The following is a 21,947-nucleotide window of genomic DNA, read 5'->3' as shown; positions in this document are numbered from 1 at the left end:
ATGGGAAAAAGGAAACCAAATGGGACAAGAAAAAAAATCTTACTCATAGTTTAGCCTCTAATACAGGGTTTCTCAACCTTGGCCATGCTGGCTGGGGAATTCTGGGAGGTGAAGTCCACACATCTTAAAGTGGCCAAGGTTGAGAAAGTCTGCTCTGATGCTTCAGTTGTTCCACCTTACAGTAGATCCTTACCAGCATTTGGGTGGGAGTGTGCAGAAAGGGTTATCAGCTTTCCCGAAGCACCTGAAGCCTTTTAGTGGCCAACAAGATTTGCAGAAGTCTTTTCCACTTTGACTGGAGGGGGATCTTTTACTTGAAGACTTGATGTAGATCTGGTCCCTGGATTTGAGATAGTGCAAGGCTGGTCTGAAGCTGATGTCAAGTTGCCACTTCATGGCAGCGGTTCATAGTGAAGTCATCTTGAGGTGCTGATCTATCTCGGAAGCCACAGGGTGTCTGGAGAGCGCCAATCCATCTGGGAAGCCGTCGGGTGGGGATGCAGGAATTCTCACTGGTCTGCCCATCAGGATCTTGTGATGTCTGGCCATTTTGGACTGTTCATCCTGGAATAATACAATAATAAGCTTCCATCTTCCCTTTCCCTCCTTATGCCCAAGTTTGTGGGCAAAGGTGCAAAATGTAGAAGCGGGGCCTTAGAAATCACTGGGCATCTCTGGTAGCATCCAGAACACCTTCCTGATAGTGACCACAAAGGGAAGAGGGAAAAGGAAAGAGGGAAAACCTCTAGGAGACCTTTGCTAAAGTGGCATTCTTAGCAGGTCACCCTGAAGACATTAGAAAACTGAAATTCCATCCAGAATTGCAGGAGAAAAGAGAATTAGGGGGAAGCCATGGAGGTCCTATTAAAGAAGCAGGGAATGGCTCAGAGACAAGATATGGAACAAATGGGAAGATAAACATTTGGGAAGCTTGAAGTGCTAACTGACACTGGTATTTAGGAGGCAAAGCCCAGTTTTGTTTACTTTGGTCTCTTCTTTGCACTTAACAAAGGTGGAAATGTGATATTAGAGCTGAGATGGAAACGTGGAAACGTGATATTAGAGCTGAGATGCTGTTATTTTCATCAGCACTGGTGTATGAAAACATATCTTCATTTGTGAGTTTAAATATAATAACCATGACCCTGTGGCTGCAGTAGAAGATACTTACTTTCTGAAACCTTGGTTAAAAATTAGTTTCAGATTTTATTACCTTTTGCTATACCTGTAATGCCCTTTCCTTTTTGCTAGCTTAGTTGAGTTTGTTAGTTTGTTTTGAAATAGAGGCCCTAATAGAGCCATGAGCAATGCCTCCAGCTTCCCCCCCCCCTTTTTTTTTCTTATTTATTTTGAAACTTGGGTTTGGGTAGCCAATGTAAACATTTCTTGAGGGCTTTAATCTAGCAAGATAGGTTTTAAATGCTGCAGAACCTGTTTTATCTGTAGACCTGTCACAACATGGTTTCAGACAACTCAGTTTACGTTTTCAGCTAGAGCATTGGCTACAGGGGCTGAGACTTAGGGAAACCCAGGGTTATGAGGTGGAGGTTCCCAGAGTCTAAAAATATTGTATTAAACAGATTGTGTATGGGCAGTTTTTCTAGCAGTTTTTAGGTCCATTTATTACTGTTAAAGAGTTCTACTTAGGAGATAAGGAGATAGCCAACTTGTTTGTTCTGGTAGTTCACTACAATTGGCTTAATGTTATCCCCCTATTAATGTTCCTTGCTTGTAGCTAATTCATGATGTCCATCAGCAGAGAAGAGAAGGGAAGGAGATGTGTAGCCTCAGGAAACGGGTTTTGTTTTGTTTTGCATTATGAATTAGCCACCAGATGCCACTGTAGGATCCTTTAAGTCAGTGTTTCTCAGCCTTGGCCACTTGGAGATGTGTGGACTTCAACTCCCAGAATTCTCCATGCTGGCTGGGGAATTCTGGGAGTTGAAGTCCACCCATCTTCAAGTGGCCAAGGCTGAGAAGCACTGCTTTAAGTGAACAGCAAAGCTTTCTCACCAAGTTGGAAAATGAGGCATCAAAGTGGAGTAATACCAGCTCATCCATCATGCTAGGCTGTAAAATCCTTTATTTCTATTGGTTTGGTATGAAGGCAGCCATGGTAGTTCATTATCCCTAATTTACAGTTTAGTCGTTTGTGTGAACCAGGCCCCTGTGATTTGTCCCAAAAATCATGGTATGTTAAACTGTGGCTTAGTACATGTGTCCCCAGCATCCATGGGAGGAGGAGAGGATTAGACTACTCTACAAAATTATTATTTAAGCTATTGCCCCTTAGGTATAATACAACAATTCCCCGAATTTTCAGCCACCATGGTTGGGCAAAGTGGATTTAAATCTAAGTTTATGAAGTGACTTTTCCAACAGTTAATATATTAGCCCTCAAAATGCAACTATGGTAGCTCCTTGAGAGCTTTTGGAACTGACTTTGAACCTATAGTCATGTCATAGTGGATTGCACAAAAATTGAGTATTCGAACCTCTCCCCAAAGTTCTATTTTTACTCTCAGGAAAGTGGGGATAGACATTTCTAGCACCTGGATAGCAGGCATCCAGAACCCATTGCAATGACATCAGGATAATAACACATACATGATGATATCGTAATGGAAATGCTGCAATCTCAATGTCTGATGCCAGTACCCAAGTCCCAGCACGGGTGGATGACACCATCATGCATGTTCTGTTATTTGCCCCATCTGTGGACGCTGATGGTTGGGAACTAGGGCCTGGCTCATCCAGAGCTACTGGAAAATGGAAGTGATTTAATCTCGAAACCGCTTCTTCTTCTGAGCAGCTGAATTACAGGCCCAGTTTTCAGAAAAAGCAGCAGCAAATGATGCAATTCAATAAATTTATTCACTATAATGTATAAACCTGACTGTGTATTACTATGTGGTCCCTTGTCCAGTGTATGGGCCGGTGATTATTTGAATCCTAAAAAGGAAAGGATACTGTGTGTGGCACTGTTTTGAAGTGTAAAGAAAAGGGATTGGTCACCCAACAACCAGGTAAGACAACTTCTCCCACTATGCCTCTATTTCAGATTCATTCACCCTGTCAAGAAATAACCTGAATTCTGCAAGCCTGTCAAAGTTTCTCTCTACCACGTCTTGTCCTAAACAAAATCAAGGCAGGGATATTTGGAGTTTCTTTCTCACGTTTTCTCAGGGCTGCGTAATTTTTTCTGAAACGCCTCCCTTGACAGTACATCCATCCCTTCCCCATTCCCAAGGCCTGGCCTACACCCCATCACAGTAGGTGCGGATTCAGTCGTTGTCTCCCCCTTCTACAGTTATCGTGCAAGTCAACCTCTTCATCGTTTCTTGTAAACCAAGTCCATTCATCTGCCACCCAGCTGAATTGTTCATCCCATCCTTAGCCACCTACTCAATTTTCTCCAATTATTACCCCCCCACCCCCCATGCAGCTATGAGCTAGTAGTCCCTCTGCAGTATCATTGGCTGGGAAATTGGATACTCTAGAGCTTCCTTCCCCCAGCTGCTCCAAACACTCAAAAATTCAAAGGCTGTCTTCCAGTGGAAAGGAGTCAGGATTTTCACAGTACAAAGCAAAAGATTAATTCCTAGAGGGCTCTAAAGATTAATTCCTAGAGGGCTCTATCTCTTGAGCAGATAACAGGCTGCACCCCAAACCCTAAGCGTTCCAAAAGTGTGTCTGGTGGGGGTAAGGAATGACCTTATCATACTAACAGTCACCTCTACCCTCTCTTATCCAGAGATGCACATAGAAAATTGGATGCCATCCCAGACTTCCCAGAATTATGATGTATCGTTGGGCTATATATAGGAAGACCTGGGGCGGGACCAAGAACCATTCACTTGCCTTCTGCATCTGTCCTGGGATGGTCACTGATCTTTCAATTCTGCCAACTTGCTCTCTGAACACTGTTGCCTCCCTTGAATCATCTTCTGCTCTAGTAAGGATGTTTTCTTTCTTTCTTTCTTTCTTTCTTTCTTTCTTTCTTTCTTTCTTTCGATATTGTACCTTCTGAGAGCCACTTCTGCCTTATGGTATGGTACTGGTCCTGAATTCTTATTCTGTGTTAGGCACAAAGATGGCTGGGTGACTCTGGGCCTCTCACTCTCTGCTCGAGGAAGAAGGCAGTGGTGAACCACTTCTGAAAATGTTGTCTAAAAACTGCAGGGATTTGTCCATGTAGTCACCAGGAGTCAAGGCTGACTTGAAGGCTAAATTAAAAAAAAAAATTAAAGGTGTACCTTTTCCAGATGCTTGAGGGAAGGATAGCCAGGAGGTCATATTTTGCAGAGAATAGCCATTGTTATAGTCCAGGAGAGCAGATGAGAGGAAGGTCTATCAAGAACCGTAGTTACGGTCAGTAGGTCTGTTCTTTGTAGATAGCAAGGTCTGTTAAGCATGAAGGCCATTGCTGAATGTCTGGCTTGTTTCTGTTATGAGCATGCACGCTATATTCTTTGGGCAGGGCAGTGACAAGCAACCAAGCTGGAGTGAATGCTATAGCTTGCAAAGAAACTGGGAGAGACTTGGGGACTTCCAAATGGGACTATACCTAGAATGATTAATTGTAAGACATTGTGTAGCTATTCTATCTTTCCCTCCTTGATTGTTCATCCAATTTGCCACTTACCTTTAAGTGCAAAAAATGCTGTGGTTTGACTGTAAGAGCTATTCTGTGGTTGGAGTAACTTACTGGTTTAAGGTTGGATCTGATGTTTGATCATTGAGAAACTGAGAAAAGGTTTTGGTGATCTCTTAATTTTGTGAAGCTGTAGAAATAAATTAGTATGTTATAAGACTTCTGAGCATATGCCTATTTGTATATAAAGATTAGACAAGTAAGAAAAGGGTTGACTTCACTTATTGGAGGCAGAATGGTGGATTTGGGACTTCGGTCCAGTCTGATTGGAGTACGTCTGAGGCCTGGCTTACAGATGATCCTAAACCATAATGTGGTCTATTTTGACTCAGTGCTGTGTCAATCCAATCATTACAGTTAATTCATGGTTTGCAGGATGTTGAAATCAACCCAACCCTATCTTAATCAACAAAGCATGGTTTATTATGATATTCAAACCAAGCCTATTGTATTGTCAACAAACCTTGGTTTAGGACAATGTGTGAACTCAGTTTGTTATGTGGCTTGTGTTACAAAACTTTGAGTCCCACAGGGTTTTTCCTTGACTACAAAAATAGAATTCACTGTCCTCTCATTTTATTTTTGTTTAAAATGCATTTTTAACTCAAATACACTGAGAAAATGCAACTGAACTGAAATGTATGTGATGTGGCTCAGCATAATGCAAGTATAGGTGAATCATAATTATACATAGTATGTCACAACCCAAATGATTTTCAAATCTCTGGATGGAGGGTAAGGACTCCCATGCAGATGTGAACTAGACATAAAGTGGGTTGCAATTTTCTTCCTTTTTTAAAATGAGTTTTTAACCAGAGAGACAATCAGAAAAGATTATGATTGAAAAGATTATCCTTTTCAATAAATGGCATGAAAGGCAACATTTTCAGAAAGAACATCTTAACATATGCCCAATATTCTGCACTAATCAAAATTCCATTTGCTATATAAATTTTAAATATCTGTTCTAAATGTGAAATATTAATATTGCATATTAATATACTGTAGAAAGAGTAAGACAGACGTATTTTAAAATATGTTGCAAATTGGGTTTAAGGAGTGTGATAAAGTGATTAGAATGTTTAATCATATCTAAATATAAGTTCAAATCCTGATATAAATCCTCGTTCAAACATGGGGATGTTTGAGTTATCCTCATGTCTCAGCCTAAACTATTTCACAGTGTTCTAGGTAGGGTAAAATGTGGAGCGACCATGCCTGCTTCCCTGATTTTCATTGAGGAACAGCAGGATAGAAAGAGAGAAAGACAGACAGACAGAAAGGAAATCAGGAAAGATAGAAGATTATCTCGCATAAATGCTTTGGTTTGAATTTACAGTATCATGCAGTACAAGGCACTACAAAGCTCAGCATACCTCTGTGTATAGGTGCAGATTACATTAAAATGCATTCCTATGCTGCTGAGAATGAGCAGAAAGAAGGAGGCAGGCATCTCTCCTGACCATGGAGCTGTTTTTCAGCTGTTACCTTCTGAACTATTTATAGACCATCTGCCACCCTCCCTGCAGACAGCTGCTGCTTTGCAGACTCAACATTCCTTTCTTGCTTAAGGCAAACCTAAGTCAGTCCTTGGTGCGATGAAAGCAGCCGCTGCACAAAGGGGAAGTGGCTATTGTGAAAGCAAGTAAAGTACATCTCCCCAAAGTCAGGGGGCCGGGCACACTGGAGCGACTCCTTCTGCGTGGCAGTTTTCACTCTAGCAGAGTGGGAAGCGTAATTTTGCATTGGTCAATAGCTCAATGGCCACTGAAGAAGGCTTGCACCACCACCCTTGTCTCACAACAAGAATGGCACATCACGGGGGTCCCATCCATCAGCCAAAGGAGAAGCAGCTGCCACAGAGCTTACATCTTGCCAGAAAGAACACTCTGCTGGAACAGTTGTGAGTTGACCTCTGATTGTAAGAGCAGGAAGGGAAAGCACATTCTGGCTTATCTACTGATTGGGTGCAAAGGGCTGTTGTGGTGCATTGTTACAACATTTTATAAGCTTATAAGTATATTGTTTATTAAAAACCAATATACTGCATACATTTTCAAATGACTGTTGGATGGCAGCCTCAAAGAGGTGCTGAAAGCAACTCTTTCCCGTCCTCTAATGGACATCTGGATGTTTGCAAACCAGCTTTGATAGCCCTACTCCTTCTGGTTGCGCATGTATCTCTTTCCTCAAAGCAAACCTCCTCTCCTCCTTGCACCTCCACAGGGCCAAATATTACACAGGTTGGGTGGGGGTTGAGCTGCACATTATTATAATGTTCTGTATCTTCCTTGGTAGGGGGCAGCACAGTCAACATTGGCTGATCTCAAAAAGCTAAGCAGGGTCAGACCTGGCTTTTAATAAGTATGGTAAATGCCAGAAGATTGCAGGACTCTAGGCTAGACTGGGAAGTCAAAACAACATCTGGAAGAAAGCTATGGCAAACTTACTTCCCTACTGTTGACAAGAAAACGACATGGAAGTGTCCATGGAGTCATCAGGAACTGAGCTCTTTATTCACATTTCCTATGTTTGGTGCTGGTTTAATAGGTGCAGAAATAGGATGCTAAGCAAATCAGATTCTGGGTTCCCACTGTCATTCTTGGTTGCCAGGTCCCCACCTCTCCATCATCAGCATGTCCAGCTCCCAGCAACACCTCATGCAGGGCATGCACCAGGACCTCAGCTGCCCCATCTGTCTCAAGCTCTTCCAGTCCCCTGTGACCACAGAGTGTGGGCACACCTTCTGCCAGGCCTGCTTGTCCCGTGTGGCCAGTGAAGAGGATGGGGGCAAGGTTGCTCCCTCCTGTCCCACCTGCCAAGCCCTCACCAAGGTGGAGCAACTGCGGATCAACCAGCAGATGGAGCATTTAGTGGAGTCCTTCAGGCAGGTGCCCCGTGACCACTGCGAAGAACACCTTGACCCGCTCAGTGTCTACTGCGAACAGGACCGGCAGGTGATCTGTGGAGTTTGTGCCTCACTAGGCAAGCACAAGGGGCACAACATCATTACTGCTGCTGAGGCCCACCAGAGGATGAAGGTAAGGGGTTGAGATATAACAAAGCCCTTGGAGCTTGGCATCTTGTTCTCCCCATTCCTCTGCCTGCCCTGTATCAGTCCAACAGGCACCCCTGACTTGTATTAAGTCAGACCATCGGTCAACCCAACAAGAACAGTCCACAGTGGGACTGCAGGCAAGGATCTTCCCAGTCTGAGAAATGCCACAGATTGAACCTAGTACCATTCCTGCAAAACTTACTCTCTCCCTTGAGGCTAAGGTCTTTGTCCTGAAGTATGGATGGGCATGTTATTTAGGGCCACAACTAGATGGGGCAAGTGGAGCATGTGCCCCGGGTGCCACACTGGGGTGTGTGTGCCAAAATGGGCACGAGGGGGGCACCAAAATGGGTGCGGAATCCATGTTTGCCCTGGGTGACACAGACCCTAGTTGTGGGCCTGATGTTATTTATTGACTCTACCAAATTATGAAATTATGTGGAAATGTATGGGGTTATGTGTAAGCTGCACCGGCTGCCAATAAGCTCCCGGTGCAACTAAGGCGTTGGTTGTCACCTGTGAAGCCCTGTATGTTACTGTATGTGGCCAGCTAATTGAGGGACCACCTCTCTCCAGTTGTCTTTTACCTGCCCCATTAGATCTGGCAGGAGGGGCATGTTCCAGGTCCCATCAATTACAGAATGCCATCTAGAGGGACCCAGGAAGCAGGCTTTTTCAGTCATTGGCCTACTGTAGAGGATAAAGAGGATGGCCTCAAAGGATAGAGGGAAGTTCCACTACCAAGGCAACCATCAGATGTACAAAACTTGAGCACAGTTCCAGAAAGGGGTTTGCAAAAAAAAGGGAGGAAAGGAAGGACATTCAGATGTGAATGAAAGAGTCTGTTACTATAGTTGTTCTAATTAAAAGTACAGTAGCTTTAGGTCTGAACGTTGTCTGTTTCTTAGTCTGGTCTACCTGATAGAGGTGATACCCCTCCTTTGGAACACCTTCTGTCATGAGTGCCGATGAGCTGAAGACATCAGCACATCGGCACACATGACAAAGACAAGGAAGCAGAAGGAAGGGATATAAAATAAGCATAGCACGCAAAGCCATCACGACACAAAGAGAAGGAAAAGAAGACAAAGACAAGGCGAATCACGAGGCACACCCAAGCTATTAGCAGGAGCGCCACGGAGATCGCCCAGCGGACAGCAATCATCGGCTGAAGGAGGAGACCGATGATGGGCGATCCCGGGGCACCCGCAGGGGCCCCGCAACCCTACACCTACCGGCACGAAAGAATGCAGGACAAAGGGCGGGTGACGTAACCTAAGGAGAGGGGGCGCTGACCGGCGCGGGGTATTTAAACCCCGCACCGGCGCGCTCCCTTCACTCTCAGCTTTTTTCTACAACTGACACTACGTGATGAATAAAACAGAACCTGCTTCAACTGAATCAGTGTCTGTGCTTTACTCAGCGGTAGGCAGTGCATGACACCTTCCCTTCCGAGATCAGATTGGCCCCAACCCTGCCTGCCTTCCAGAAAGCTCTTTAGACCTGGTTGTTCGCCCAGGCCCAGAGGTTGGGAATTTAGTAGAACTTGTATGGCTTATTATTGTTTTGGAGGTATTGCCCTCAGTGGCCATTTTTTCATTTTGCTTATGACTGGTTGGTTTTATTATTGTTATTTACACCATTGTTTTAAACTTGTTTGCTACTCTGAGTTGCCTTGGCAAGATAGGCAGCCATATAAATCTGAATGGATGGATGGATGGATGGATGGATGGATGAAACTACTGTCTCCCTGAGCCTTCAGGATAGAAAAGGGGATTACCAATCCCACTGAATATTTGCTTCAGATCCCATGCCAAATGAAGTATATTCTCTCCTGCTCTTGCTCTGATTTCTATGTTTTGTCTCTCCTTCCCCACCACTTGGCATAATTGCAGAAACAGCTTCCTCAGCAGCAGGTCCAGCTCCAGGAAGCGCAAGTGCGCAAGGAGAAGACAATTGCCCTGCTGAATCGGCAAATAGCAGAAGTGGAGGTACAAGGCCTGGATGTCTGTCGGTGTGTGTGAGAGACTCAGGTGGGTTGGTAGGTAGAAAGACTGCAACAGGCTCATGGTGTTGATAACATATAAGATCTATAAAGATGCAACATTAAAACATTGGCCCACCAGTTGCATTGTTCCATGCTAAGTAGGCACACGCCTACCTTGTGTGTGTGTGAGCATATACAAACACCACACACAAACATACAGAGAGTATTTCACACAGGTATCCTACAAACTTATATTTACCAGTCTGATATGTCTGTGTGTATGTTTGTATATATACTGTATGTATCTCACACATGTATGCACATGCACACAAAGTGTTTCACACACATGCTCTGCAAGCTTATAGTGTTTACCAGATTAATTGCACTTTTCTTAATATTATTTAGGAACTGTAGCTCAGTATAAACCAGCAGCAGTCCTGTATTTCCCAGAATCCTTGGTAAGAAGAAATTACTATAAGCCAAATTAAATCGGTGGTATAGACATGCCCTTTAGGAGGGCATATGCATGTTTTAGAAAGATAGATAAAATCCTGTGAAACATCTTTCACCATGTATTGGGCCCCAGAAAAACCTACTCAGTGTTCTTAATATTTATTGCTAACCTGAAAATTAGAGAATTAAGAGATGTTAAGGATATTTACATTTTCAGGGCTGTTGCTTGTCCTGAAGAAACGGCTTCTCTAAAGATTCCAGTCTTGCAGTCAGATGGGGAACCATTAGCTATCTAGCATACAGCTAAAAATACAAAAATGACTGGGCTGCTATAAAAGACAAATAGAAGACTGAGGATGAGGGAAAGTAACATAAAATGGGGGAGCTTTTGGTGGAAATGAAATGCTGGAGACCAGGAACAAGCTGTCCAGACACGACACCAGAACCGTTCTCTCTTATCCTTCTCATTGCTAGGAAACAGTATCCCGGTTCAAACGCCAAGTATCAGAGCAGCTGGGGATAATGAGGTCCTACCTGGGCGCGCTGGAGACTTCCCTGGGCCAGGAGGCTGAGCGGGTGCAACACCAGGCCACTGAGGCCTTGCAAAACGAGCGCAAAACCATGACTCGTTACCTGGACCAGCTCAAGCAGATGGAGACGGTGCTGGGGGAAGTGCAAGATGAACCACAGACCGAGTTCCTGAGGGTGAGGCACCTCCATCTCCATCTTTTTGGTCCTTCCCAGTCTTGGTGAAACTAAAAACTGCATCAAAGCCTATCATGCTTCGGCATTATATGTTCAACCTTATCCGATGTGCATATGCAATGTATTTCACGCTGTTACCAGAGGTGCCTAAAACAAATTCCAACCCAAGTTTGGTACAGCTGCTCTTCTCTTTGTCCACTTCCATTCAATCCATTCAGTCTAAATCAAGACTTCATCTTCAACAGATAAAGAGGTATTTCTTTATAACATCCATAAAAGAGGTATTTCTTTATAACATCCATAAAAGAGGTATTTCTTTATAACATCCATAAAAGAGGTATTTCTTTATAACATTCATAAAAGAGGTATTTCTTTATAACATCCATAGTCCTTTCAGTTTTATATTATCTGCAGACTGGAAGAACAATATTTCTTTCTTTTTTTAAAATCTCTAATTATGCTGGTAGAAATTCTGGAAGTTGTAATTCAACAATCTAGAGGGCACCAGTTGTCAAAATCTGCTGTGCAAGGGAAAACTACCTGAACTTTGCTAACTTCTGCTTTCTTTTTTCCTCCACAGAAATACTGTCTAGTCGCCAGCAGGTAAGCAACTGTCTATTTAAAACAACCAACCAGTCAACCCTCTTCTCTGAATTTTGCACATCTGGGTACCTCCTTACCAGAGCCACCTTCTTATATGCAAACCAAAAGTGTCCACAGGGGGACAAGAGGGGCAAATAATGACACATATGTGACAATATGACACAAATGACGCTGCCTATGTACTTGCATCAGACATTGGGATGGGTGTACACAATTTCATCGTTTGTGTAGTGATTGACACCTCATCGTTTTGACATCATTGTTACTTGTTGAGGATGCTGCTGATGCAACCTGTAGCTCACTTGCATTTTTTATGGCCTCGAACACTTAATTCCTATATAGTCCTGAAACTACAGAAACAGAGCCTTACTATAATATCAACAAGTAACTAGGTTGGTCTGTTTTCAAGAAAAGCAAGAGGACTGTGCTCCAAATTAAGGTCACCTTCCTGCTGTTCACCAAAAAACCCCAACCCTCCTTACTGTGAAACTAAATAAATGCAGAGGTTTTCTTAATATGTTTTACTCTCCTTCATTTGATACCTGATCTCCCAGAGTTTGGTTTGTATTATAACTGTTTTATTTGGCTTTCATTACTTTGCTGTGATATGTGGGATTAGCTAGGGATTAGCTAGATTACCTAGATGTCTTTGGGATATTCCATTACATTTCTCACTTTCCCATCCAGCTCTCATTCCATTTCCCTGGAGCCCATTCATTTTCCATTTGGCTGTCCTTGGTTCTGTCTTCACACTTTCCCATTTCACGGATCCTTATCTAACTGTTAGTTGTACAACTGGAAACCTGTTCTTTCTCTCACTCTGTGTAATCTTGTAAACAGGCCTTCCCACTCTACAGTAGCTCTGTAGGTAGCAGCACCTGGAGAATGCTTTCTTTATGCCCATCATCCAACCTTTCCCTACCTCATCCTGTTCTCTCCAGATATGTTGGATTATAACTGCCACAATTCCCAGAAAACATGGGAATTGTCTTCAAATGTATTTTGAAGGCTCTTCGTTTGGGAATGTCAGCTGTGATAACGTGTCTTCTCCCCTCCTTTCCTTCTCACCGTAGACTGCAGAAGATTCTGGGGGAGTCTCCACCCATTGCCCGCATGGACATCCAGCTTCCCATAATTTCCGATGAGTTTAAGTTCCAAGTGTGGAGGAAAATGTACCATGCACTAATGCCAGGTAGAGACCACAGCTTGCAGGAAAAGGCTGTGTGTGTGTGAGTGTCTGTTTTTAAGAAGTCAGCACTTTGTAGCCTTTTGAATTCACAAGTTGATGTAGGAGCTGCAGTCTATATATTGCCACTACTCAGTTTCTCTGTTGCTTGACTTTGTCCTTCCTAAAAAGGAGTTAATAGCTTGTTGGGAAGGTTTAATTCAAAAATAAGAGAGAGTGAGGCAAATGTTTTACATTGCCTGTAAGATCGGGCAGCTTAATTCAGAAAAGCAACTTCTGATGATTTCACTATGAAATATCTTAGTGTGTAAGCACCTCCTAAGATTCTGAATATTCTTAGGCCATTGTTTGTAAGCAGTGAGTATGGAAAGACCATCCACTGATTAAACCCTCTCCACAAAAGAAAAAAAAAGGGGGGGGGAGAGAAAGCAATCCTTATTTTCACATTGTTGATAATCTTGCCTTCTTTCTGTCCTCCCGCAAGCTTTGGAGAACCTGACCTTTGACCCAGCCACTGCACAAGCCAACCTTGTGGTGTCAGAAGATGGAAAAAGAGTGGAATGTGTAGAACATAAGCAAGCAGTGAGCCCGGATGACCCACAGCGGTTTGACAAGTCCAACTGCCTGGTCTCATGCCAGAGCTTCTCGCAGGGAGAGCACTACTGGGAGGTGACAGTAGGCGACAAGCCCCGTTGGTCCCTGGGCCTCATCTCAGCTGAAGCTGGACGCAAGGGCCGCTTGCATGCAACCCCGTCCAACGGCTTCTGGCTGGTGGGTTGCAAGGAAGGCAAGAACTACGAGGCCTATGTGGAGCACAAGGAACCCCGGTCTCTGAAGCTGGAGGGAAAGCCCAGCCAGATTGGCATCTACCTCAGCTTCGATGATGGCATCCTTGCCTTCTATGATGCCAGTGATGAAGACAACCTGGTCCAGATCTTTGCTTTCCATGAGCGCTTTACAGGCACGGTCTACCCCTTATTTGATGTTTGCTGGCATGATAAGGGCAAGAACAGCCAGCCTTTCATCATCTACACCCCAGAGCCACAAGAGCGATAACTAACCATGGGCAGAAGTGATGTTGTATCTTCTAGACCAGCCTTCTAGATCAGGCATCCTCCTGATAGCACTGTCCAGCATCTTAGAATTCTAGGCATTATGATCCCAGGGCCTCTGGAGGACACCAGATGAGGGAAGGCTGCTATAAACTCACCCATTACCTGCTCCTTTATAACAGTGCCTGGCAAGGTGTGCAGAGAAGCTATTTCTTACCAAATGTCCCCATCCCCCACCAATTATTGGCCATTTTAACTCCACTGCACACAGACTCCTAAGTCATAGCCACATCCAATTTGACTGAAGAAATGTCCCTGGGCTCACTACAAGTCTGCCATCAAAAACCTGGAATCTTGATTATTTTCTTGGTTTAAAAATAAAGGTTTATTATCCTTGTTGCTTGTTCAATAAAATTAAAGCACCCAAATAATGTCTGCAGAGTTTGGAAGAAGAGGGGAAGACTGGGGCTGGCCAACTTCCAAGAGGATAGAGCAGTGTTTCTCAACCTTGGCCACTTGAAGACATGTAGACTTCAGCTCCCAGAATTCCCCAGCCAGCATGGTACAGCTAAACCTCAAAGAATCCACTGATTGCAGTTTACAATCTAGCTGCTACTAGATCGGGAATCACTTTTAATCACACATTTAACTTTGCTATAGGACCATTGTTAGAGATTTGGAGTAATTTATGCAAGATACTGTAGTTCTCATCAAGCAAGCTCATCAGGTTGTTTGCCCTATATCCAGCCTTTGGTTTTAAGGCAGATGAGAACATTCTGGGAATTCTGGGAGTTGAAGTCCACACGTCTTCAAGTGGCCAAGGTTAAGAAACACTGGGTTAGAGAATGGAGGCTTTGCTAGCCTAAATAGCTCTCTACCTATAGCTGCTTTATCTGTCCCATTATGTGGTCCTTATTCTTCTGTCATTAAAGTCCCCAAAAACTGTCAGTTAAGGTCAGAATATTCTAAATGGCATAAATGCCAATTTTTCATTTTTTTTTAAAAGCAGAAAAGGTTACCTTTCATAATATCAAACACGGGTGTTGCTTGATAAACATATATCTGAGGACAAGGCTGGGTTCAAAGATGGACCATGGTTTCTTTACATAGCTAGGGTTGCCAATAAACGCTCAGAAACTACCAGGCCGAATGGATTCAGAGCAACCTGCCAAATTTCATCTGTTCTCAGATGAACTGCAATCAGTGGATTCTTTGAAGTTTAGCTGTACTGTCTTAGCTGTGGGTTTAGAGCAGTGTTTCTCGACCTCAGCAACTTTAAGCTGGCTGGGGAATTCTGGGAGTTGAAGTCCAAACAGCTTAAAGTTGTTGAGGTTGAGAAACACTGGTTTAGAGGAAGATGTGCCCTCCTCTGCTCAGAGTCTTTGATATTTAGGCAAGATAATGCTGTTCTCCGTGGGGAATATTTATTTACTTTCTAGATTTATAAGGCCATCCAACCCAAAACAATGTGACTTTGGGCAGTGTACAACAACAAAAAACGGACAATAAACTGAGAAAAAAACCCTCATGACGTTAAAACATACACATAAGATAAATATGAAATACAGAATATATAACGGCTACCAAGCGCCATAATAACAACAACCAAATGGGGACTCCACTCAGCTCCATCATGCAGTCTAGTTTTCAAGCAGGGACTTTGATATTTAAAGGAGCTGCATTTCTCAATGTGAGGCAGAGAATCCACAGAGTGGTCTGGTCCTCCACTGAAGAGCCTCCCCACATGTGGAAAAAAAGAAAGACTGTTCCCCCCCCATTCTGCAAGGGTCATTTGCTCTCACAGTGTCCTGGTTTTTGATTCTCTGCTGACTTTGGCTTTGCAATTATCAAAAAGTCAGCATATATTTATTCTTGAGGATTTCCTCTTTATTGTCACTCTTTGAACTTCTGGGACACAGAGAAATTTCTGTTTTTGTATTTCTATTTCAAGAATTCTCTCTGGATTGGGCTGTTTAAAAATCATAAGCACAATGATAATAGAAGTCACAATAATTATTCACAAAATAGGACATATTCCCTAGCATATTCACACCTTCTGTTCAATAAGTATGTAAGACCAACCATTTTAGTACTGGTCAAATATTAAAACAAATCATCCTGTATTACAGTGTTATTTACCTTTTTAATCATCTAAACACAAAACAAAGAAGGATATAATCCATATACAATAATGGTTAGGAACCAAAAGCCAACATTTGACTTTCTTTAAAGGGTTAGAAGTAGCACTTCTCCAGCCTCGGAGAAAAGTCTGCAGGAAGCAAAACGTGTTCTCCCTTTTTGAGAATAGACCTATCAGTGACTAATGCCCATGAGAACTCATTAGCATTTTCCACATTCAGAAGCAGTGTCATTCTGACATGCTGGTGAGACAGCAGCAGGAGTCTTGCTGTCATCTCTATGACCTACTTCATTTGGCAAAGGAACTGAGATTTTGTATCCTCTCTACCCCCCTCTACACTGCTGATCTTTCTATTCACCAACATGGACATTGTGGGCTGCCTTTTACTTTACCAACTACATCACCCAAACCACTGGCATAGGGCAAGAGGAATAATGTATCATCAGAATCCCTGCAGGAACACAAGTTTCCCTCTGCACTCATGATGTTATCTAGCCTGGTAATGAAATGTCTTCAGGAAAACAAGCAAGTTCAGAGAACACCAAGAACCCAATAATTCCACCCTGAGCGACATACTTACAGGACTTCAAGTTATAATACCACAACTTTTGGATAGGTGGAATCCATGACAGTTAAAGTAGAATAAAATCTATGTAATTGTGTGATCAGCATTGACAGAGACAGAGATTAATGGGCATATTCTGTGTGTGCATTATGTAAATGAGAACAATATTCAGATTACCTTCAGGAACCAATGTTTAACCACTAGAAATAGGAAGCCTGAGTATTTTGAAAGAAGAGCTGTGACCAAACCATTTCCTGAATAGGTTCTATTTTGTTTCTGCCAAGATCCACACCTTCTATTTTACAGAGAAAGCATATAGATTTTAAAAAGCTGAAGGCAGGATGATGATGGAAGTGGTATTTGATCTTTGTATCTCTAGTGACATCCTGCTTTGAGGGTCTGTTTTCACATCTTCTTTTATTCAGAAGAGACAGTGGGATTAAAAAAAAGTCTTCTTCCTAAAACCTTGGTTCCATCATACTTAAAAAAGTAAAACTAGGACAAACCCTTGTGTGGTTCACAAATAAAAAGAGGTGCATATTTGCTAGCTGTCACTGAATGAACAAGCAGTGTTGATATCTTTGTTAGAATCAGAGATAGACCAGGGTTTCTCAACCAGGGTTCCGTGGGACTCTTGAGTTCCATGAGAGGTCATTAGGGGTTCCCTGGGAGATCACAATTTATTTTAAAAATTGTTTCAAATTCGGACAACTTCACATTAAAGAGGTAAGTTTCATTCTTTATTTTTAGTTTAAGACCACTGTGAATGCATATACACATGCCTACATGTGAATATAATGATTTCATAACTTCTGGCCTTCTAGGCATGGTGATACTCCAAAACTTTAATCACACACAATGTCTGCGTTCACAGAAGGACACACTTAATAAGTTGAACAATATACTAGCTAATTGACCTGGGTTTGGGCAAAATGCTAAGCTGCAGATGAAACTAACTGCACAAATTAAGCTTGCTAGATTGCAGGAATGCAGCTGCCAATCTGGTTAAGCATGACATGTGAATATAACCATGATGTACCTTGTGGCAACAAAGCAACATTGGAAGCCTTCCCCTGCCGCCACCCTCCCCGCTATCATTTTGCTCATGGATTAGTTATTCACAATTAATTGAGAAACAGTCTTTCACAATTTTGGGTTGGCTAGCCTGAAAATCATTTAGGGAAGGAAACAAACCAGGGAACACCCACACACAAAGCCAGCTAAAGCGGTGGGTGGATGGATGGAGGAATGGGGCTGATAGCTTGTTGTTTTTTAACCACTTGAATGGCAAGATTTAGATGAGGGTAGATTAGATATTGCAAAAAAACATAAATAGAATCTTGATGGATTAGACCCAAAGCCCATCTAGTCTAACATTCTTTCTCCCATAGAGATTAGCCAGATGTGTCTCTAAGCCAGGGTTTCTCAACCTTGGCCACTTGAAGACATATGGACTTCAACTCCCAGAATTCCCCAGCCAACCATGCTGGCTGGGGAATTCTGGGAGTTGAAGTCCACATGTCTTTAAGTTGCTAAGGCTGAGAAACCTTGCTCTAAGCTAACATGGCTAATCTAGAATACACACACACACACACACACACACACACAAATGTATGTATAAATATGGTGCTTATTTTTTTGGCCTGCCTCAAGAATCCAAATGCCATTAACCAGCCCTTCCAATCTCATTTTGAAGCCATTTAAGAATGTGGCCCTTGATTTGTTTATTTCCTGTATTTCTATATTGCCACAACTGTACATCTCTTGGATCCAATCAAATGGTAAACGCGATAAAAACCAGAAATGTGTCTCATAAAAGTCAGTAAAATTTAAAATGGCCCATTGCTGGTCTCCAAAGGCCTGTTGGAGAAGCCATGTTGAAACTGCCTTTTAAAAGGTGACTGATGTAGGGGATAACCAAGTTTCAGCCAACATAGTTCAGAGGGTTGATATCATGCGGAGGGAATTAGCTAGAAAACTTCGCATTAGTTAGTGATTGTATATGTGTCATGCAGGATTCATCTAAAAGTCAAGCTAAACCCATCATTGGGAGTGGGAAATGGCTGATTCTGAGATGCCTGGAAGCAAAGTATTTACATCTCTAGCACAAACCATGATTCACCTTCAGAGAATATGCATGAATCATTATGTTCTGTAAACAATATTTGTAGGCAAGAAAAATGGTTTGAGTCACATGCGCTTTGTATGATCAAAATCCTACCCCCATGTTTGGGAATTTGGGGTTCACCCAAGGGACTCCACATGGATGTGCCTTGGCTTGGAAGCAGTTTCCAATGCAAGCTAATATGTTCCCTCGCATCAACAGGTAATCAAACCTTCTTTTCTTCTCCTATTGGTGTATAACCTTGGAATCTTCCAAATGGCGTGGGGACCTTCTTGGGCAGCACCAAGTACACAACAGAACAAGAAAACTGATTTATGGCTCATTTTATACAATTAATCCCATTTGCCCATTGAGTGCTATGCTATTTGAATAACTTCCTTTCCCTGGGATCATACAACTGTCCCAAGTCAGCTTGGAGGAGATTATCATGGTCCCCTCAACACATCTGTAAGGCTTTTAGATATGACAACAAAAAGTTGGGCCAGAAAGCCTGCAGGGGATCAGCAAAAGTCTCCAAGTCTGGAGGGTGGGAGGTAAAAAAAGTGAAGTTGCTGGCCATGACCATGAGATCAATGCAATGTGTAACAGTGCAACATATACTGATGATGTTACCTAACCTGGTAGTGAAATGTCTGCAGGAAAACAATCAAGCTTAGAGGACAGTAAGAACTCAACACTTCAGCCTACATGTAGTCTCTACTATTGAATTAGTACTACTAATTTCTCCAAAATAGCCTGCAATGTGCTAGGGCAGTGTTTTGCAACCTCAAGCTGGCTGGGGGAATTCTGGGAGTTGAAGTCCACACATTTTAAAGTAGCTGAGGTTGAGAAGCTAGGGTCAGGCTGTATGTGCTAATATCCAAAAAGAAACCTATTCTAGGCAAAATAGAGCTTCTCATCTGGGAAGTTGGAAAGTGCATAACAATCTCTTTGACAGAACAAGAACCCAAATTCAGTATGCATTTTTTTCTCCTGTTTAAACTGGACCAAATTCCCATTTCCCAGTGAACAGTCCAGCTAGATAAGAGACCTGCATGATTCTACCCTCCCCCCCATCTGAAAATTTAGAGAAGGTGTATAGAGGGTCCTGTCCCCTCCCTCAAGAGAATAGGGTGTGGGCCTTTCCCCACAGTAGGACTATTGTGGATTGTGCGGCCTAAAAATGTATGCTTGGTTCTGGCCCTTCTTTTTCAATGAGATTTTGGCCCATAGTGAGAATTTGTGGGTGACCATCCAATGATGGCTGGGTTTTTTTTGTATTGTTTTTAATGTGGGCTTCACCACAGTGTGTTTGATCTGCTCTTTATTGCAGTGTTTTTGTTGTGCACTGCCCAGGGTCTACACTGGGGGAGCATGAAAATCCTGTGAAATAATGAACAGTGTGAAATAAATAAGAAAATGCCATAGGCTATACTTGAATGTCAGTGTTCTGCAACAACTCCAGATCTATCATACCATGAAATATCTTAATAAACATTAAGAAGCGATAGTATGGTGATTGGTTCAGGATTTCTCCTAAATTTTTTTCTCCTCTGTTTCAGAAGCCAACCTAAGATGAGCTGATGCAAAGAGCCATCCATGGAAAGAAAGACAAAATAGAAGGGTGAAGGTAGATGGGAGCTGGCGGTGGTGTGGAGTGCGCTCAGCGCAAAGCAGAGGGAGGAAGTGAGGGAGCTGCAATTGCTTATCCTCTTGATCTGCACCTTTGCCACACTCTTCTTTTGCCTGGCTGACTCTCTTCTGTCCTTGCAAAACACAGCGAGGACTTGTTTCTTCATTAGACATGGGCATTTCTCCACTCCCGTTGCGTAAAGCATAAAAGGGCAAGAAATTGTAGCCCAGGAATAGAGTTAGGACCATGAATATTTCAGTTCTCCATGAAAGGACTCTGCACAAAAGTCCCCATTCTAAGATATCTTACTTTCCATGTAGCTCCTCATCTTAAAAACGACGAAAAGCCACCGTTTTCCACTAATAGGCTATCTCTTATTATATGGAATAAGAATAAGTGATTGCCGTAAACTAACAATATATATACATACATACATACATACATACATACATACATACATTAGACATTTAACTAAATCTAAGCAAAAATGGTTTCCATATATACTGTATGTCATGCAGCAAGGCAGGTATAAACAGAGCAGTGTTTTTCACACTTGGCAACTTTATAATAGCATGCTGGCTGCGGAATAATGTGAGTTGAAGTCCACACATCTTAAAATTGCCGAGTATGAAAAACACTGAAGGAGAGTATGTCTCTAAAGTTTATGTTAATAAATACTGTAAATCTGTTGGAGCACAAAGGAGAAGGGACCGGTTAATATTATATTTTAGATTTGTACACTCCATGGATGTAATGGTATGTGGGAATGACCTTGGGAGACAGGAGGAAGAGCCACAGACTAGACAAAAGTCAAATAAAAGGCAGTTGAGCCCGCAGAAGCAATAGGGATGTGACAAAGTCTCAGAAGGTACCCCCCCCCCATTTCTTGGACTGTAAAGGCAAGGGGGGAAAGATGTACTTTCGGACTTGCAAGATACTGTTAATGTAACCTTACAATAAAGTTAGAGCTAGCACTTCTGGGTGTGCTTCTTGTATAGACTACCTTGCAAGGCTGACAATGGAGCATGAATCAGCCTTGGGGTGGGCAACTAATATCCTATGGACCATATGCAACCCCAAGCCCACTATTGCAGAACATCCTGGACCAGACCACCAACAGTTGGCAGCAGTTCCATCATTTGGTGTTTCTCTTTGGAGCAAAGTGCCAATACAGTATAGGAGCGTTAAGCCTATACGTAACACTCAGTCTGCCCTTTATTCATCCCAGCCAGGGCTGCAACGGGGGGGGGGGGGGCAAGCGGGGCATGTGCCCCAGGTACCGCGCTGGGGGGGCGCCAAGATGAGCACTGGGGGGGCACCAAAATTGGCATGGAATCCATGTTTGCCCTGGGTGACACAGACCCTAGTTGTGGGCCTGATCCCAGCAACTGAGAGAAGGGCTTTGAGGCCCCCGTCTCAATAATACTTGTCTGCAAAGAACTGTCCCAAAGTCTGCCCTCTGATAGAAAATAAGTTTACTCTTACCATGAGCTATAAAATGCCACAATACATATTGAATGTGCAAAGAGATAATGCCAGAAATGGAGATAAGTTTGATGACTCATTTCCTTGAAAAATTAGTATTGGTGCTTTAATATTCTATTTTGGCCTCTCCACCCCAGCCACACGTACCACACTTCCCCCTATGTTTCCCCTTCTCCCAGCAGCCCTGTACAAACCAGAAACATTAAGCCATGGCTGAAACACCCACTTCTTCTGGACAGCAAATGCCTCTCCCCGTTCTCTAACCTTTCTGAGGCGTTGAGGTCGACAGCTGAGGATGGACCCTGTACTACTGCTGTTCTGC

General features: G+C 42.9%; 2 protein-coding genes across 2 annotated transcripts in view; both read left to right on the top strand.

The window, feature by feature from the left end:
* Window positions 1-3,852: 3,852 nt before the first annotated feature.
* TRIM72 (tripartite motif containing 72) lies at window positions 3,853-14,094 on the top strand. Its single transcript, XM_063301410.1, has 7 exons — window positions 3,853-3,955; window positions 7,268-7,695; window positions 9,608-9,703; window positions 10,627-10,857; window positions 11,438-11,460; window positions 12,534-12,652; window positions 13,131-14,094. The coding sequence occupies exons 2-7, from the start codon at window positions 7,291-7,293 to the stop codon at window positions 13,700-13,702; spliced, it is 1,446 nt and encodes a 481-aa protein (XP_063157480.1). The 5' UTR covers window positions 3,853-3,955; window positions 7,268-7,290; the 3' UTR covers window positions 13,703-14,094.
* Window positions 14,095-20,141: 6,047 nt separating this feature from the next.
* Window positions 20,142-21,947, top strand: part of LOC134496783 (integrin alpha-M-like) — a 37,923-nt gene continuing 36,117 nt past the window's right edge. Inside the window, exon 1 of the mRNA XM_063302495.1 lies at window positions 20,142-20,193. Coding sequence (XP_063158565.1) covers window positions 20,142-20,193 — 52 coding nt within the window. The remainder of the gene's footprint in view (window positions 20,194-21,947) is intronic.

This window comes from Candoia aspera, chromosome 4 (genome assembly GCF_035149785.1).
Source record: "Candoia aspera isolate rCanAsp1 chromosome 4, rCanAsp1.hap2, whole genome shotgun sequence".
NCBI lineage: Eukaryota > Metazoa > Chordata > Lepidosauria > Squamata > Boidae > Candoia > Candoia aspera.
This window is presented reverse-complemented; position numbering and strand designations above follow the sequence as displayed.

Coding starts and splice junctions, on each gene's coding strand:
- TRIM72 (XM_063301410.1), top strand. CDS start 7,291: ATGTCCAGCTCCCAGCAACACCTCATGCAGGGCATGCACCAGGACCTC. Junction 10,858..11,437: donor CACAGACCGAGTTCCTGAGG/GTGAGGCACCTC, acceptor TTTCCTCCACAG/AAATACTGTCTAGTCGCCAG. Junction 12,653..13,130: donor GTACCATGCACTAATGCCAG/GTAGAGACCACA, acceptor TCCTCCCGCAAG/CTTTGGAGAACCTGACCTTT.